Source organism: Ascidia mentula, chromosome 2 (assembly GCF_947561715.1).
Source record: "Ascidia mentula chromosome 2, kaAscMent1.1, whole genome shotgun sequence".
Lineage (NCBI taxonomy): Eukaryota > Metazoa > Chordata > Ascidiacea > Phlebobranchia > Ascidiidae > Ascidia > Ascidia mentula.
Window position 1 is genome coordinate 5,885,183 of NC_138567.1, and position 18,227 is coordinate 5,903,409.

At 39.3% G+C, this 18,227-nt stretch overlaps 4 protein-coding genes across 4 annotated transcripts; 1 reads left to right on the top strand and 3 right to left on the bottom strand.

Annotated features, from left to right (window-relative positions):
* Window positions 1–158: 158 nt before the first annotated feature.
* On the bottom strand, window positions 159–2,256 carry LOC145888624 (uncharacterized). The gene is made up of 6 exons (XM_082979417.1): window positions 2,091–2,256; window positions 1,737–1,828; window positions 1,556–1,628; window positions 1,175–1,291; window positions 848–1,000; window positions 159–641 (listed from the first exon to the last, which is right to left on the bottom strand). The coding sequence occupies exons 1-6, from the start codon at window positions 2,200–2,202 to the stop codon at window positions 382–384; spliced, it is 807 nt and encodes a 268-aa protein (XP_082835543.1). The 5' UTR covers window positions 2,203–2,256; the 3' UTR covers window positions 159–381.
* Window positions 2,257–7,141: 4,885 nt separating this feature from the next.
* Window positions 7,142–9,279, bottom strand: LOC145888625 (uncharacterized). Its single transcript, XM_082979418.1, has 6 exons — window positions 9,110–9,279; window positions 8,749–8,840; window positions 8,570–8,642; window positions 8,190–8,306; window positions 7,874–8,023; window positions 7,142–7,666 (listed from the first exon to the last, which is right to left on the bottom strand). Exons 1-6 carry the CDS (start codon window positions 9,219–9,221, stop codon window positions 7,407–7,409), a joined length of 804 nt encoding a protein of 267 aa, XP_082835544.1. The 5' UTR covers window positions 9,222–9,279; the 3' UTR covers window positions 7,142–7,406.
* Window positions 9,280–9,350: 71 nt separating this feature from the next.
* Window positions 9,351–11,101, top strand: LOC145888623 (uncharacterized). The gene is made up of 5 exons (XM_082979416.1): window positions 9,351–9,651; window positions 9,719–9,770; window positions 9,878–10,003; window positions 10,194–10,365; window positions 10,642–11,101. The coding sequence occupies exons 1-5, from the start codon at window positions 9,409–9,411 to the stop codon at window positions 10,871–10,873; spliced, it is 825 nt and encodes a 274-aa protein (XP_082835542.1). The 5' UTR covers window positions 9,351–9,408; the 3' UTR covers window positions 10,874–11,101.
* A 4,613-nt stretch (window positions 11,102–15,714) lies between these two features.
* LOC145889275 (uncharacterized) lies at window positions 15,715–18,171 on the bottom strand. Its single transcript, XM_082980208.1, has 6 exons — window positions 17,771–18,171; window positions 17,592–17,670; window positions 17,494–17,533; window positions 17,101–17,211; window positions 16,775–16,949; window positions 15,715–16,407 (listed from the first exon to the last, which is right to left on the bottom strand). The coding sequence occupies exons 1-6, from the start codon at window positions 17,977–17,979 to the stop codon at window positions 16,149–16,151; spliced, it is 873 nt and encodes a 290-aa protein (XP_082836334.1). The 5' UTR covers window positions 17,980–18,171; the 3' UTR covers window positions 15,715–16,148.
* Window positions 18,172–18,227: the final 56 nt, after the last annotated feature.

The following is an 18,227-nucleotide window of genomic DNA, read 5'->3' on the forward strand; positions in this document are numbered from 1 at the left end:
TTTGGGCAAGGTACTTACCGACCATGTATTGCTTAAGAAAAACTCTCTGTGTCGCAAGACGAAGAACCGACGAACCGTGAAACTCTTCCTTTGTTTTTTTGCTGCCTTTTATTGAAAATTGCTACGCAGTTAACAACCAACGACAAATAAGTGACTGATAAAACCGTTTATTAGATGATCGCGTCATGCTTTTATGCCAATCGCATTTTCTCACAGAGAAAAGGGGAGTAAAGTTGCATATATTCAGTATATTCATCACAGTGAAAAGGCACTCGCTTTGGGTTACCGCCCTATGGGTTTGCATGGGTGGTGCTACCCGACCAACGTCACGTTATTATACAAGAATAGTCCTTTGTTTTACAGTTCGGCGCACGATCAGCTTCAAGTGACCATGTACATGCCGAAAAATGTGTCGGCGTCACATTTAGCGACCAGTTTACTGTGGCGACCGGTGTCTGCTTCAACGTACAACTCGTCTCCCTTGTTCAAATGAAGAACCGCCCCTTGGTTCGACACTTTCGTTCCGTACTTCTCGTCACCCTTTTCGTTTCCCAAATAGTAGCAGCTTTCAAAGACAGTCGTGTCCAAGCTGGTTCCGCCAGGTATGATTTTTATGCTGTGACGATGAAGACTCGGTGTTTCTAAAAAAACAGCATGTTGCTTGAGGTTTGGTTGAACTAATGAACATATCGTGCAAGACATTTATTAAGATCAGAATTTCAGACTTGTCTCACTTTGGGCCTGTGTGGTTAATACACGTGTCGTGGTAAACATAACAAACAAATTGTTCCTTGCTTTCTCGGGTCCCTATCTCCATTATCAGTCACTTTTCGTGAGGTATACTTACGGTGTCTCTTGTATTCAAATTTCACTTGGCTGTACAGGTAATAGCGGCCTTCTTTGGACACCCTTATCTTGCTGTTAGTAAGGTTAAAGTAGCACTTGAACGTTTTATTTTCCCCGTGGTTGTCGTGCTTCCAGTACGTAACCTTTCTTGCACCTGCGCAAAAAATGTGATTATGAGGCGAGGAGATTCCCGTAGGTGTATAACCCGTGTCTCGCGTTTGTTGTGATTGAGTCGATGAATCATCGTTAGTATTATTACGATGGAAAGCATGAATCACCACATGGCAAACATCAGCTAAAAACTTGTAGATAAAGTAACTTAACATGCCTTTGTTTGAATGCACGGTGTGATTTTGTCGCGCCGTGACGTGCACTTTAGGTCTTCTCAGTTCAAGAAATTTATCCTTTGCACCGGTTGTGTCGTTTGCCACCAGTCTCTGCATTACTACGAAAACAAAAAAAGACGTAAAGTCTGACGTGTCATTTGGGAAAATCCCTGGGGCTTTCCCGCTGGGGATCTACCTTTCACTTTTCTGCAACTTTTACGAATACGTTATATTTCTGTGTCCTCTGATCGTTGTTACTTTGTTCAAAGATATAAATAAAAGAAAAACAAAATGGCATGATTAAGAATGCAAAGTAGCATGATACGTTAAAAAGTTACTGTATCTGAGTTGATTTTCCAAAGCTTTTCAACATAATCACAAACCTTTGATAGCGTCGAGCTTCTCACTCCACATATCACATCGTCGCATGAGTTTGTGATAGATCTTTTTCACCACCTAAAATAAACAGTAGACAACATAACACATACGTTCCTTCGCGTACACAAAAACTCTTGATAATTGAAATAAGTGAAAAGTAATTACAACAGTCGACATAGTTCCTACTTTTACTTCCTCTCGAGTTAATGATTCTGGATCTGCACTTTGGGCACTTTTTATTTTCGTTTCCTCGTCTTTTTGTAGCACTTGAAGTGTTTCTGCAAGTTTAAAGTCACTTTCACAGTAAAACGGTAATTAGGATTTGAAGTTTTAGCAACCAAACACATGATATCGATACAAGTATACAGCTTACCACTCTATTGTAAAGCGTAATTTTCTTGTAAGCTTACATGAAATTTCAAAGGCCTCTAATTGCCCCTAACGATGACATGAAACATGTTTTGAGCGATTATTCCTAATGATACGTCAAACAAATTTGGTTTTACCCATTAGTTTTACCCACTATTATAAGGTACTTACCAAGTTTGGAAGACAACGAGCTGATTACATTGAAAATGTGCAGCGTTCCAAACACATAGGCACCTGTGCAAAGCAAAACAGCTATGGTTGGGAATAGCGCAACTTTCTTCATGTTTGCTAGAGGCAACCTGACGCTCAGTGTACTATCGACCGATTAACAACGGACTGACATTGTCCTGATACATAGGCCTACTGTCAACGCTGAAACCTTTTTCAGCAATGCGAAACAGCGGAACTGCGTTTGTGCGGAACCTATCTCCTCAAGCTTCGAGCTCAAACCGAGTTGTTTCCAGCGAAAGAAGCAGTGATGTAATGGACGTTCCAACGAAGAAAACCTCTACAGCTGTAGTTTCCTCATTGTATTTATATGTTATTCATTGCACCTCAGTTGCATATATTACCACGATCTTATAAACCATTACCAAACGTCATAGTAAACAATCACCTGCCTATTTAAAATTGAATAACTTTGAAATCGAATTTAAGGGCTAAGGTTAACCGATCACGATATTGATGCGTTTAGGTGGAAAAAATCCTTGTACCATGAAATGGATTGATGAAGACGGCGCTGGTACAACGTTTTCCCAGAACATTCAGTATAACAAGCCCGAAAGTCTTGTGACCATTCCTAAAGGAGCGAAATATAACACATCTCCACACGTCATTTAGATGTAAACAGGATCAAAGCGAAGAGTGAGCTCAATTATCTTACGTTGCATTTTCTGAGAGAACGCCTGGAATGATTTGAGTTGGGTTAAGTTGTTTGGTTGTGCTGCACTTTTTTCAATTTATGCTAGTAAGCTCATTGGTTACCGGTAACTTAGTAGAGTAATGGACTAACCCATAATTTCTTCTTCCTCTTGCAGCCTCTTCCGAGGTAGGATGGTGTCAAATACTTAAAATGACTGACAACAACTTTTATAGATACGAAATTTCGCAAGAGGTTGTGTTGATTTCGCCTGGCCCAAATAGCAACTATACAACTTTGCTGGAAGCAAGCAAAACGGTGTCAAACTGCCGAAAGGAGACGCTGGATTCAAGCGTTGTGCGGGAACTCGACAAAGATGACAAATTACAAGTTTGTTTGGTAAGGGCGTTCATATTTTACCTAAGCAGTCTGAAACGTATTTCGACGTGTTTATGGTGTAGTAAGTATGTTTGCAAATATTTGCGTCACTTATTTTTTACGAAACATTTTGTAAAAACGTAACTATGCACAAACACTAAAGGTGTGCTTCATTATTTGGCTGCAGTTGTAGAAATGGTTGCAAGCTTCTGACTTGACCGTCAACAGGATCTTTTATTTCAACATGATTTAAAGCTTTGATACGTTTTTATAATTATGTACCAAGTTATGATAACTTGAATAATAAACGTATAAATACTGTATGTGTTTGAGTTTTGTTTCAACCAAATACGATATGTGATGACTGCATAGAAAATCCATTTGCAAGGCGTGGGAACGCCGGGAAGAGGAATTCACAGGAATCAAATGAAAACAGGGATATTGTTTCAGAAGTTTCTGTTCCCGGTATAAACCGATGGTGGCGAAACGTATGACGTCACAGCAAAACCATATTCTCTAGTTAGGGTTACACGTTTGTCCAACAACGACATTTTTTCTTTTTTATCCCGTTATTTTTTGCGATAGTACTTGCGATATAGGGAAAGTTATCAGACCTGTCGATAAACGCATACTCAGTCGAATAAAACCGATATTTTTATATAATACACTTCAACTCATTTGAATTCACATAACACAAAGGTTCATCAATTTATTAAGGGCACAAAATAGTGTACTGGTTTTCAGTGATATCTTTGTTGGCTTTATTGAAATTACCCAGTTCAATCTTGCACATATTCTAATTGGTAGGAAACTTTAATTTTACACAATCCAGTAACATCCAGCGAACACTGAGCGTCATAGCAGTGCGTGTCGCAATTGGATTGTTTTGGCAACGATTCGTCGCCTTCCAGCTGCAGATATGGCCTTGCACCTGCGTAATTCGCAATTGTAAGCCTTAGTGTTTACTTAATATTTACAAAACACATCGATTCAGTGAGGAATGTTCCGTCAGGCATTTACCTAAATCGAGAAAAGTTTTACGTTCTATGGGTTTCTATGAACTTCACGTTCATAGAAACTGCGGTTCCAATGCATTTTCTTGCAAAGGATGGTATTCACTTAACAGAGGAAGGTTCAAAACTGTTTCTTTCGCAGGTGGAGGAAAAAGTTAAAAGAGGCATTGTACGAGTTCCCGAAAAGAACGAGTTCCCGGCTGTTGCCCTTTATAGTGGTCATGAACAAGGTAGGGGAGACCGGGGATACCTCGGACACGGGGATACCTCGGACCAGGTGTTTTACGTCACAATTAGGTATTGTTAAGATTCTCCATCAAACGTTAACAGGAACTTTGTAATTAAATCATGTCTGCTTACAAAGATATAATCGAAAAAGTCGATTTATCAGTGAAACCAAGGTTTTCAATTTGTATGTGTAAGGTTATATATCAGTCACAGTTAATCAAAATGCAGTAATTTTTGGTTGATTGCATATTCAAAAATGTATTCTTGGATAGGCCAATGATGATTTTGTGTAACCTTTAAAAATATGGCCATAGTTTAGGAATTTCTATGTCGTCTCGTCGTCGGGGATACTTCGGACATCATGGCAAAAAATCGCGAAAAGGCAACAATTTTTGAGTTTTATGAAAAATTATCGGTCATAGTAGAGAATAAACAGAGGCTGGATGAAATGATTGAATTTTGGCAGTAAGAAAAAGTCCCAAAGATAAAAAATCTTTTGTTGACTCTAAAATCTATGATATCCGTGCTGCCGTTAAACGTACACGATTTACCCAAAGCATAAATGTGTGGAAGGGTCGAAACGATAAGTGGCCACGCCCCGATTCCTGAAAGCTTGAATGATATTTTATGCGCTAATGCCCCAATGCTGATATTGCGTCAAGTATGATTCAGTTATTTGTTAAATAAATAAAAAAACGTCTGTTAAAACTTGCTGTCCGAGACATCCCCTGATTAGTGGAATTTTGTTTTGTGGACTGACATAGTAGACCACAGCTTTGCTGTTGAGTGGACTACAGATTTCACTGCTTTTCAAGATGCTTTGAATGCAGATACAAGCTATATGTCAAACTTATCCCGTTCCATGAGTCTTGTGTTAGATGAATTTTAGTACACACTTAAGGTACTACTTGTAACTTAGACAGCTTTTATCGTATTGAACCTGTGGTTTTTGTGTGTAATCTCCATGTGACTTTGAATAACTGCATAGCTTGTTGGATTTTCTGCTGTTACTGGAGCTGGAACTGATAATCTTTTAAAAGCCGTTGACGAAGCCAGAGAAGAATATGTGAAGTAATAAAATAAACACATCTCATTTGGTTTCATTAGTTTCTTTTTAATTGTTACATGTGCTTCATTTTCCATGCAGGTTGTTTTGCATAAAAGTTAGCACAAATGGGTTAGTATTTATCTTATTTGAATAGGGAATACAAACCAGAGTATGACAAGTTAAGAGCAAGACGGTTAAATGAGCTAAGAAAGAAAGAAAGTGCAAAACTACCCACTGATGCAGATATACTGTTTTTTCAAATTATTCTTCTCTTGCAATTGTTTGTGACTGTTAGCAAAATTATGTGTGATGATAATACATAAAACTTACTTCCAGGACGAAAAAATAATTCCCTTTCGATCAAACTGAATTTGTGCCAATGTTACCAATATGCTACAGTAAAATTTAGCTCCAAATTGACAGAGACTAATATTCAGTACAATACATGAGTTAGGACCCATATGTCACAGCCCTAAACCAACCACAGCAGCAGTGTTTCAACAATATGAATGGTTTCTGTTTTGCAGAGTTGGTCGCAGAACCAGGGATAATTGTAGACCTTGGTGATGATGATGATACTTCTGACAATTCTGACGGGGGCGAAGGTTAGTGTATGATAGGATGCTATTCCTTCTAATTTACAAAGAGATATTACAAATGGACAACCACAAAATTACAATCGTTTACATGTAAACTAACCTCATATTGAGTTGACAAACAAAGGCCCTTTTTCTAAACAAAATAAACATTTTTTAAACAGAAGAAGAAGACGAAGAATCCTTTCAAAGGTTTCTGGATGCAAAAAAATCTTCTGTGTCCAAAACCTGAATCGCATCCGGTTTTCACATCGCGCAACAAAAAGTTGCTGAAAGGTGGAGCTAGAGATCAACTCTAACGCTGTGAGGGGCGGATTGTGGGCGTGTTTGCTTCGAAATCAGCAAAACAACTTATTGCTGTTTAATGTTGATTACATTGGTTCTACTGCAACGCTGTCGTTTTTTATGTAATAAAATTCTGTTTCGATGTTTTTGTTTCATAGAGAAGGTAATGCTTATTGTCATCACAACAATGGCGTTTGTCCGTGTCAACTGTGTTTAGTTGAAGCCTTGTCTGTTGTGTTGGTCTGTCTGTATCGCCGCTAGGGATTGCCGCACGCAAAGCAAGGCTGCAAAGACTGGAAGGCGGTAAACAAGTCTGAGCTCCCAGGTTACAGCTCCGGTTGAGCAGTCATGTTTATTTAAGTCACGCCTCTGGTTTTCGGTTCCTCTTGGCGCCACATTAGTTCCTCTTTTTAAATTGACGTCTAGTGTTGCAACGGTTCATTGTTGACCACAATGGATTTTTGCTGTGGTAATGTGGTGAAGCGTGGGTAAACAGTTAACCCTACACCACTGACAATTTACTCCGAAAGCGCCTCGATACTCCGGTTTCGCGTCGAAACTAAGGTTTCACCTCCACTTATGGGCAAGGTATTTACCGACCATGTATTGCTTTGTAAGAAAAACTCTCTGTGTCGCAAGACGAAGAACCAACGAACCGTGAAACTCTTCCTTTGTTTTTTTGCTGCCTTTTGTTGAAAATTGCTACGCAGTTAACAACCAACGACAAATAAGTGACTGATAAAACCGTTTAGATGATTGCGTCATGTTCCCATGCCAGCAGTCGCAATTTTCTCACAGAGAATCACAATTTGCCGTTGGTCTGCAGCCAGACACAATGCTGGGGATTGACACTATTGTATTACATTGCTTCGAGGAGTTACTTAACCGATCCGTTACACCTTGAAAAGTGAATATCACAGGGGAGTAAAGTTGCATATATTCATTATATTCATCACAGTGAAAAGGCACTCGCTTTGAGTTACCGCCTACGGGTTTGCATGGCTGGTGCTACCCGACCAACGTCACGTTATTATACAAGAATAGTTCTTTATTGTTTTACAGTTCGGCGCACGATCAGCTTCAAGAGACCATGTACATGCCGAAAAATGTGTCGGCGTCATATTTAGCGACCAGTTTACTGTGGAGACCGGTGTCTGCTTCAACGTACAACTCGTCTCCCTTGTTCAAATGAAGAACCGCCCCTTGGTTGGACACTTTCGTTCCGTTCTTCTCGCCACCCTTTTCGTTTCCCAAATAGTAGCAGCTTTCAAAGACAGTCGTGTCCAAGTTGGTTCCGCCCGGAATGATTTTTATGCTGTGACGGTGAAGACTCGGTGTTTCTAAAAAAAAACAGCCGTTGCTTGAGGTTTGGTTGAACTAATGAACATATCGTGCAGGACATTCATCAAGATCAGAATTTCAGACTTGTCTCACGTTGGGCCTGCGTGGTTAATACACGTGTCGTGGTAAATATAACAAACAAATTGTTCCTTGCTTTCTCGGGTCCCTATCTCCATTATCAGTCACTTTTCGTGAGGTATACTTACGGTGTCTCTTGTATTTAAATTTCACTTGGCTGTACAGGTAATAGCGGCCTTCTTGGGACACCCTTATCTTGCTGTTAGTAAGGTCAAAGTTGCACTTGAACGTTTTTCCCGCGCGGTGGTCGTGCTTCCAGTACGTAACCTTTCTTGCACCTGCACAGAAAATGTGATAATGAGGCGAGGAGATTCCCGTTGGTGTATACCCCGTGTCTCGCGTTTGTTGTGACTAAATCATCGTTAGTATTATTACGATGGAAAGCATGAATCACCACATGGCAAACATAAGCTAAAACCTTGTAGATAAAGTAACTTAACATGCCTTTGTTTGAATGCACGGCGTGTTTTTTTCGCGCCGTGACGTGCACTTTAGGTCTTCTCACTTCAAGAAATTCATCCTTTGCACCGGTTGTGTCGTTTGCCACCAGCCTTTGCATTACTACGAAAACAAAAGATGACGTAGAGTCTGACGTGTCATTTGGGAAAATCCCCGGGGCTTTCCCGCTGGGGATCTACCTTTTATGCAACTTTTACGAACACTTTATATTTCTGTATCCTCTGATCGTTGTTAATTTGTACCAAACATGGATTAAACAAAAAGAAGAACAAAACAGCATGATTAAGAATACAAAGTAGCATGATACGTTAAAAAGTTACTGTATCTGAGTTGATTTTCCAAAGCTTTACAACATAATCGCATACCTTTTATGGCGTCGAGCTTCTCACTCCACAAATCACATCGTCGCATGAGTTTGTGATAGATCTTTTTCACCACCTAAAATAAACAAACAAACATAACACATACGTTCCTTCGCGTACACAAAAACTCCTGATAATTGAAATAAGTGAAAAGTAATTACAACAGTCGACATAGTTCCTACTTTTACTTCCTCTCGAGTTAATGATTCTGGATCTGCACTTTGGGCACTTTTTATTTTCGTTTCCTCGTCTTTTTGTTGCACTTGAAGTGTTTCTGCAAGTTTAAAGTCACTTTCACAGTAAAAAGGTAATCAGGATTTGAAGTCTTAGCAATCAAACACATGGTATCGATACAAGTATACAGCTTACCACTCTATTGCTTAACACTCTATTGCATTTTATTGTAAACTTACATGAAATTACAAAGGTCTCTAATTGCCCCCAACGATGACATGAAACATGTTTTAAGCGATTATTCCTAATGATACGTTAAACAAATTTGGTATTACCCATTAGTTTTACCCACTATTATAGGGTACTTACCAAGTTTGGAAGACAACGAGCTGATTACATTGAAAATGTGCAGCGTTCCAAACACATAGGCACCTGTGCAAAGCAAAACAGCTATCGTTGGAAATAGCGCAACTTTCTTCATGTTTGCTAGAGGCAACCTGACGCTCAGTGTACTATCGACCGAATACGAGCAGAATGGCGTTGCCCTGAGACGTTGTCAACCGTTACCTTTTTCACAGTTGCCTAAGCGGAACCTAACCTAGCCCCGCAAGCAACGAGATGGTCGTTGTTCAAACCGAGTTGTTTGCAGCGAAATAAGCAGTGATGTTATGGACGTTCCAACGAAGAAAACCTCTACAGCCAGCACAGTAACAAACGCAGTGTTGGGAACCGTCTTGTTTTATACCACTGCACTCATAGTGGTAACAGTGTATGGGGAATTCAGACTGGGCCAATACCAAGATGAGATTGACAGAATTATTGCAAAATACAATCAAGCTGAAAGCAAATCACATAGTGCTGGAGTGTCAATTGGTGAACGTAAAAGTTACCCGGTAGCAGAAGTTGAGATGGTAAGCGAAAATCCGAGCCTTGCAGTTCGTAAATGTGGTTGTTCCATATTTCTTTTCGTTTTATCAGATTGTAAAAGCTGAGCAAGAATTCATGTTGAGCCATCTGAAATTAAAAGAAAGTAAGTAAAACCGACGTAACTCTGAGTATGTAAACATTCTGTGTGGACATTTTATGTCGTTTAACATTAATTCGGCATCATGTTCATCATGTGTATTTGTATTGCAGTTGGAAAAGCTCTGAAGGACGACCATACGTACAATTACGTCAGCAACCAACTTCAAACATTAGTTGGGGATACGTCCAAGCGTCCAGCTGCCCATTTGACCTGCAACAAGAACAAACTTCCAACAGGTTAGAGCATGTAGTTTCCTCATTGTATTTATATGTTATTCATTGCACCTCTGTTGCATATCTTACCACGATCTTATAAACCATTACCAAACGTCATAGTAAACAATCACCTGCCTATTTAAAATCGAATAAGTTTGAAATCGAATTTAAGGGCTAAGGTTATAACCGATGACGATATTGATGCGCTCAGGTGGAAAAAATCCTTGTACCATGAAATGGATTGATGAAGACGGCGCTGGTACAACGTTTTCCCAGAACATTCAGTACAACAAGCTCAAAAGTTATGTCACCATTCCTAAAGGAGCGAAATACAACATACATCTCCACACGTCATTTGAATGCAAACAGGATCAAAGCGAAGAGTGAGCTCAATTTTCTTACGTTGCATTTTTCGAGAGAACGCCTGAAATGATTTGAGTTGGGTTTTTGTGTTGGTGCTGCGTTATTTGCAAGTGATGACGTCAATGTTGTATGTTGTTTGGTTGTGCTGCACGTTTTTTCAACTTATGCAAGTAAGTTCGTTGGTAACCGGTATAAGGAGAGTAATGGATTAACTCATAATTTCTTCTTCCTCTTGCAGCCACTTCCGGGGCAGGATGGTGTCAAATACTTAAAATGACTGACAACAACTTTTATAGATACGAAATCTCGCAAGAGGTTGTGTTGATTTCGCCTGGCCCAAATAGCAACTACACAATTTTGCTGGAAGCAAGCAAAACGGTGTCAAACTGCCAAAAGGAGACGCTGGATTCAAGCGTTGTGCAGGAACTCGACAAGGATGACAAATTACAAGTTCGTTTGGTCTTTCCTGAGGGCGTTGATATTTTACCAAAGCAGTCTGAAACGTATTTCGACGTGTTTATGGTGTAGTATGTATGTTTGCAAATATTTGCGTTACTTATTTTTTTTACGAAACGTTTTGTATCTATGCACTAATACTATTTGATTGTCAAATCATGGCAAAATTATCTCATTATCGGACTGCAGTTGTAAAGGTGGTTTTCAGCATGTGACTTCAGCAAGATTTTAACCTTTGCTACGTTTTTCAATTATAAACCAAGTTATGATATTTTGAAAAATAAACGTATAAATACTGTATGTGTTTGAGTTTTGTTTCAACGAAATACGATATGTGATGACTGCATAGAAAATCCATTTACAAGGCGTGGGAACGCCGGGAAGAGGAATTCATAGGCATTCAAATGAAAGGGTATTGTTTCAGAAGTTTCTGTTCCCGGTACAAACCGATGGTGGCGAAACGAATGACATCACAGCAAAACCATATTCTCTAGTTAGGGTTACACTGTATGTACAAAAGTTTGTCCAACAACGACATTTTTTCCTTTTTATCCCTTATTTTTGGCGATAGTACTTGCGATGTAGGGAAAGTGCGTTGTCCTGATGAAAACGTGCAACTAGAAAAAGGTTATCAGACCTGTCGATAAACGCATACTCAGTCGAATAAAACCGCTATTTTTATATAATACACTTCAACTCATTTGAGTTCACATAACACAAAGGTGTATCAATTTATTAAGCGCACAAAATAGTATACTGGTTTTCAGTGATATGTTTGTTGGCTTTATTGAAATTACTCTGTTCAATCTTGCACATATTCTAATTGGCAGGAAACTTAAATTTTACCCAATCCGGTAACATCCGGCGAACACTGAGCGTCATAGCAGTGCGTGTCGCGATTGGATTGTTTTTGCAACGATTCGTCGCCTTCCAGCTGCAGATGTGGCCTTGCACCTGCGTAATTCGCAATTGTAAGCCTTAGTGTTTACTTAATATTTACAAAACACATCGATTCAGTGAGGGATGTTCCGTCAGGCATTTACCTAAATCGAGAAAAGTTTTTTTCGTCTCATGTATTCTAGCCCACGTCCCAGACAGGGTGTGTAAATGTCAAGCAAAATAAAGCGGTGTTTTTCGTTGGCCGTTAAAATAGCGGGAAAATGTCATGTGAAAAGCGTTGCTGGAACTCCCCTCCATTTATTCGTCTTGGTGCTTTACGCCTCATTGTTCTAGGCGTCGGTTAAATATTACCAACAGCGGTTTTACTACTAGTGTAAATATTATGTTGTGTTGTAAGTGCCGCAAATCCACGCATAATTCGTGACATCGAAGCTTACAATGAGAATAGCGTTTAAAGTTAGTAATGTTTAATATGTTTGTGATGGGAAGACAAGATCCCAACAATTCACACGGACCAAATATTGGTTGAAACTATGCCACTATGCCGCACAACACAACACATTCGGAATTACATGGCGGAAGAAAGATATAAGTAGCAGTGAAAACCTAGAACCCATCTAACCAAGCTACTTTAAAACCTTGCAATCGCCGCAATATGCACTGTGTGGCGTATATGGTAAACGGTGGGCTGGTATATAGCTTATCTGCTGTCATTTTGTGGTTTGTGAGAGCAGAAACATAGTTTTGGCAGTTGATAAATCAAGGATTTACAATAAGTAGAAAGAGACTACGCTCTTCAACACACACAACAATTCGACCAATTACATCATTCGATGGTTACCGATACAATAGTATCGAGTTTCGATTAAACCAGTTCTCCTTGTCATGGTGTAAGGTGTGTCTATAGATTTTAATTGGCGTTGTGTGGACTCTAATTCGTTTTTTTCAATCTTGACGAGGAACTCGGGTCAGGTTAAGGGAATTTCATTGCGACATTTGAAATGACAATAAAGCCGTTGCGTGACAGGGGCTCCCAATGCGACATTTGATACACTTCAACAACATACAGCATAAAAGGCAGGGAGAGAAATGTGTACATTATCATTAACACGTACCGGTAAAAATTAAAACAAAGTTACCGTATGGCCTGCATAGTGATAAATTTGATCAAATAGCATGTATCAGTTACTTCCTTATCTTACACAGTCGCAGCAACTTGACCCACACTGCTTGTAGTAAAATGGGCATTTATTTCAATGAATTATTTATATACGATGACGTTATTCAGACTATAGTTAGCGCACTGAGAACCGAAACTTATTTGAATTCTGGGTATGTTCCGGGTTTTTACGAAGGTTTCTGTTCCTCTTTAGGGGCTTGTCTAAATAAATTGCATCACATTCTTTGCAAACTTTCTTTTGTGTTAAATGCAGATTAGCATTTACTGTAAAATGCTTCGTTCGTTTTAGTTTGTAATTTGTTTGCAGCAATGCGGTTTTGAAGTAAAACCAAGTTGTAAACTGTACATAACTTGTATAACATGGAGTCCCATGACATTGGTGCTTGCCCCAAAACGATTGGCATTTAAGTGATTTCTTCATGCAAACTATAATGAAAACCAAGAAGTAGTAGTTAAATATTTGCCCATCACTGGCAATCAAATTAAATCAAAAACATATCGTATATCAACTGAATGCAGCAGGGCAACTGCCGTGTTTATCAAATGTTAGCATAGCAACATACTATTCAAACATTGCTGGCTTTACCCGATTGGCTAAGATCATATTTAATGGAGGAGTAACGTTTGCCAACACGTGTTTGTGTTCTCGTGTATATTTCGATGATTACTACCTCAGCAAGACCAACACCAAGAGCATTTATTGTTGAAAGCCAATACTTTGTAATACTAAAGCGAAAGAAGCAGCAAGGCGTACAGTAAATCCAAAAACTGACATGCACTTGCTGTTTCTGTTAAATATAATATCATAAATACAATGCCGAGAATAAAGAGACTGGCCAATACAGTTGAAAACATTGACATGTTTTATTTATTGAAAACCGTTTCTGCATGTTGAGTGGCAATTTGATTTGCATTATACTGGGAAATCAACTTCCATTTTAAAAGCCAACGTCTTTTATAGTGTGAATCATTTCCCGACAACAAACTACGAAACCCAGTAACAGAGAATCCAGTTTCTCTCCCTGTGTCGAAACACAGCAACAAAGAAATCTATCTTTTCCCTTGCTAGCGACAAATTGGCGACACACGATGAAAATTCCCCCGACGTTTTCGATATATAATTTTATTTGCACAAGAACAAAGGCTAATATTGTCCCTTGTGACGTTTTGGAAATAACCGCCTGTGACAACAAAAGCAAATCTGTTTGAAAAGGATAGCTTTATTAGTGTAATCACTGAGAAGAATCGGGTTTCAACACCAAAAAGCAGGAGGGGGGGGGGGGATTAACACAGGAAACACAAACAATATCAAAGCAAAGTGGAGCCAATAATATGAATTGTGTATAGGCTGCAGACAGATGGCCACTGTTTCGACCTAAAAGGTCTCATTATTGCGGCTGGCGTGACTATCAGACGACTTTGCTGACGAAACGGCCAAGCAAAGACTTCTACTTTGTGGTGACTACAATCACTGTCATCCGTTTGGCGCCAGCTGCACTAATGAGACCTTTTAGGTCGAAACAGTTGTCATCGGTCTGCAGCCTATATATACAACATAAACAATATCTTCTACAGTGAAGTTAAACATTGGTTGTTGCATGCAGTTGTTAAAAACCGGTTCGCGTAGGTCATTAAATTCCAAGAACCTATTTGTAATTCCAAGAACAGGCTTATTGAGTATCTTTGTGGGCAAAGGCGGAACGACCCCATATTCGGAGGGGTTCGGTTTACCCTGGTTAAACCATTGCGCCACAAACGCGTGTTTGAAATACAACACTTGCTACACTTAAACAAAAGACAGCACATAAGGCAAGCAGTAAAATATCTTTTGTTAGGAGTTAGGGGATCTAACTGGTGTGTGTCTTAACATGATATATGGTGGAAAAATTACAATTCAGGTAAATATGAAAATACTACACATACTTTCGTACACAAGGCCTGGACCACTACTGCGAAGACTAACACAGCACATATGTCGATTATTGGGTTTACTTTCGTCTGGATCTGTTGCAGAAGGCCTATATTGAAATGAAACGCACAAAAACGAAACTAAATCTGCTTGTTTGTATTATTGATGCTTGGCCTATATGAAATGTTTGTTCTTCCTCTAGAGCTAAGGTTCTTCAATTCCATTTGTATCACAAACCCTACTCATGTGTATCGAATAGTGTGATGTGTTTGCAAGTTGTCCTGTTTGCTTTTCTTTTTGCATTCAGATTTTATGCATTTGATTTGCAAACACACCACGCAATGTTGCAACACATAGCAAATATTTTTGCACCACTGTGGCGTTTGTTTGAGTTTCGGGCAATGTTAGCATTTCGGGGATTTTACCAATACGAGTTAGGAGAGCATATTGACACAGTTATAAATCAATACGTAGACGGTACTGCTGTGAGATCTTCCGCTATTGTGCAAAAGAAACCGCGATCGGGAATAATAAAGCAATCACGATTGTTTACTACGCGTTCTTTGTCTTTTGTATGGTTGCGACAGAAGCGGAAAATCAAAACTCCACTCCGCCGCAACGACGGCGTATCTGTAAAATTTCTCAACGAGGCAAGTTCCTTACGTAAAGTTTGGTGGGAATCACTGTAATATACATAGTACACATATATATGCATGTATGTATATATATATATATCATGGGTTACATTACTGTTTAACACACAATAATGTGATACAACTGCTTTAAACTTATCTGTGACGACACATCGGCCGCTGCATTAAGACAAGCTCGGGATGCTCGATAATTTTTGGCTGAAAAGGTTTCAGTAGCATACGTTGTATGATTCCTCAGATGGAAAATTAGTGTGACTAACCAAGCAGTGAATATCAGAAACCATTGTTTATTAGCAAATAAAGAAAAAACATTGAACGCGAGAAACACACACATTGTACACAATTTTTGATGAGACTGCATGTTTTGCCTGCTGACAGAACCCCTGACAATATGCCTCGGGTTCCTTGAGGCCGACGAGATTCGATCCCTTAATCTGTAGATAACCGGTTTCTCATCAACTGTGGTTAACCCCCGAAAATTAAAAAAGTAACGAGTGTTGTTGTGATTTTGTAGGTAGTTATAAAATAAAACTATAATGCGTTCGTCAAAATAACGCAAACCCAGCATGGACTTTTGGTCAATTTTGAAGCTCTTCTGTTCAAGGACACTATTTATTTGACCGAAATTTCGGTCGACCGAAATTTCGGTCGTCATACAATTCAGGACAAAGTGCATGAGTATACAACACGGTACCCATGTGCTTGCTACAATCTAGACAAACCAAAGTACGTCTGCGTTGCAGTGTCTCCGATTTTAACATAGTCAGGCATCGTGTAAACCACAGATAATTTTGCGTCTTTCCGGAATGTATAAATTCCTGCTGAGTCCATTGTGTGGAACCCGCAGTATTGGTGTTTTTGCCACGGTGTGAGCGTCTGATTGGTAAAACCACAGTTGGACACCGACTCTGTGGCCGACATTAAGTTTTCCCCGTTTCGCCTGATGTGATGGGATACCTCGCAACTGAAAAAATTAAACCAGTTATCAGTTAAAAGTGCCGGGAATCGTGGAAAATATGGCATTGACTTGTTGGAAAGATGTATGATTTCAGATGGTGTTTCTTAAATCAGCATTGAAGTCATTAAAGTCGGCTTTCTTTTTTGAATCACCACATTATATGTTCAATGCTGTATATTGTAGCATGCGGCAACCGCAGTAGAATAAGTCTTAAATAGTTTTGGAAGTGTTGACAGTCCAATGACCACTATGTCATTTGCTGCACAGTCCGTTTTGTACTGAGTGTAACAGATTGATTGGTCGTAACCCGCAGCAAGATACAGCTGGTTGCAAAAAGAGCCAGTTTGAATGATTAATTCATCACCACACCTACCTCAAGCCATGAGTGTCTATAGACTCAAAAGTTGTGTGCAAGTACACGAGATACAATCCACTATCCGGAACGGTAACAACGCCACTGCGGTTGTTGTAAATGGAAGAATCAGACACAAAGGCGAATTTTGCACCTCTCTCCCATTCCCAGGCGCTCATGTTGTAATGTGTTGTACCTAAATGCGTGCATGCACGTTGCTATGCGGTACATTTATTAAAACTAATTTGGTCGGATAACTTATTCAACACATTATCAAAAACAAATTTTCTGAAAAAGTAACCTCGTTTGGCATCAACAAAACTTTTGCAAAACAAACTGCAACAAACCGATTTTCTTTGGTTGTCCTTTAGCCGTTAAAAGTGCATATGTAAGTTTTGGAGATGAAATCCTTCTGCTAAGGTTTTTAAAGTTCTTGTGTATCGTGTGTTTCAAGGCATCTGACAATAACAAGACACTAAAAAGCTATTTTCATTATTCTGATTAATATAAATGTTAACATACACCACATTCACAGAAACGTTATTTCAAGTAAAAAATTTGGCAGTCTTGGTATGTAAGACTAATATATTTCGCCTTTATGAAAGTATCCTCAGTGTCTTAACTCCTGGACGTAAAAGTAATTACCCTGTGCAGACAAACATGTCTATTCTATAGTATCATATCAACGTTTAGTACGTTTTAGACAACCTGTAATTTGCTTGCTAAAATACAGCACATACCGCCAACATAATCCTGTTCAGCTCTGACTTTTAAGATAACCTGCAAAAGAAATCAATGATGAAATCAGTCTGTGAGCATTTGATTGCGGTAAAGTTACCTCTTTCAGTCCTTCCTCACCAGTAACCATCCTACCTTGATTTGACCTTGGAATGTTTGAGCACAAAGAATTGTTTATGCTGCCAAGCAAATAATAATTACAGTCACTCTGACATGACCCACGTAATATTATGATAATTTTGGGCGGTGGGTTATCAGCGAACAAGAAAATTTCCTTACCTCATATAAAGACATTCGTCTGGGCACTGTGCGCATTTGTTCTGTGTGTAACATTTCAAGCATGCCTGGTTGATTTTGGCTGTTTCCAAAGCATTTTCATATTGTTTTAAACTTTCGTTCAGCTTGACCGTAAGAATGAGCAACGGCGGCAAAAACAGAAACGAAAGTGCAACGAATACCACAATATATATGCACACACAACTCTTCATAGTTGATGAAAGTTACAAATCTTTTGTAGAACTGCTGTCACTTTTCCGTCTAAACTTGTGAAAGTCTTTGCCGTAATGTACTTCTAGTAGTTGGTGTCCTTCAAAAAGCGGAACTGTTTTCATTTCGTCTGTTCCAGTCGAATGCACTTAAGCCCGAACAGTACTGTACGAGTAGGGTCTGAAAAGCTAGTTTAACCACAGCACGATGAACCGGGGAAATCCCTTTTTCTCCCGTACGTGAGGTGGTT

Excerpts from the sequence above, each read along its gene's own strand:
- LOC145888624 (XM_082979417.1), bottom strand. The coding sequence starts at position 2,202 with ATGAAGAAAGTTGCGCTATTCCCAACCATAGCTGTTTTGCTTTGCACA. Across the intron at positions 1,292-1,555 it reads GAAGCTCGACGCTATCAAAG|TAATGCAGAGACTGGTGGCA; the intron begins GTTTGTGATTAT and ends TTGTTTTCGTAG. Across the intron at positions 642-847 it reads ATTTGAATACAAGAGACACC|AAACACCGAGTCTTCATCGT; the intron begins GTAAGTATACCT and ends CTGTTTTTTTAG.
- LOC145888625 (XM_082979418.1), bottom strand. The coding sequence starts at position 9,221 with ATGAAGAAAGTTGCGCTATTTCCAACGATAGCTGTTTTGCTTTGCACA. Across the intron at positions 8,841-9,109 it reads CTCGTTGTCTTCCAAACTTG|AAACACTTCAAGTGCAACAA; the intron begins GTAAGTACCCTA and ends TTAAACTTGCAG. Across the intron at positions 8,643-8,748 it reads TAACTCGAGAGGAAGTAAAA|GTGGTGAAAAAGATCTATCA; the intron begins GTAGGAACTATG and ends TGTTTATTTTAG.
- LOC145888623 (XM_082979416.1), top strand. The coding sequence starts at position 9,409 with ATGGACGTTCCAACGAAGAAAACCTCTACAGCCAGCACAGTAACAAAC. Across the intron at positions 9,652-9,718 it reads CGGTAGCAGAAGTTGAGATG|ATTGTAAAAGCTGAGCAAGA; the intron begins GTAAGCGAAAAT and ends TCGTTTTATCAG. Across the intron at positions 9,771-9,877 it reads CCATCTGAAATTAAAAGAAA|TTGGAAAAGCTCTGAAGGAC; the intron begins GTAAGTAAAACC and ends TTTGTATTGCAG.
- LOC145889275 (XM_082980208.1), bottom strand. The coding sequence starts at position 17,979 with ATGAAGAGTTGTGTGTGCATATATATTGTGGTATTCGTTGCACTTTCG. Across the intron at positions 17,671-17,770 it reads GACGAATGTCTTTATATGAG|CATAAACAATTCTTTGTGCT; the intron begins GTAAGGAAATTT and ends TTTGCTTGGCAG. Across the intron at positions 17,534-17,591 it reads GTGAGGAAGGACTGAAAGAG|GTTATCTTAAAAGTCAGAGC; the intron begins GTAACTTTACCG and ends TTTCTTTTGCAG.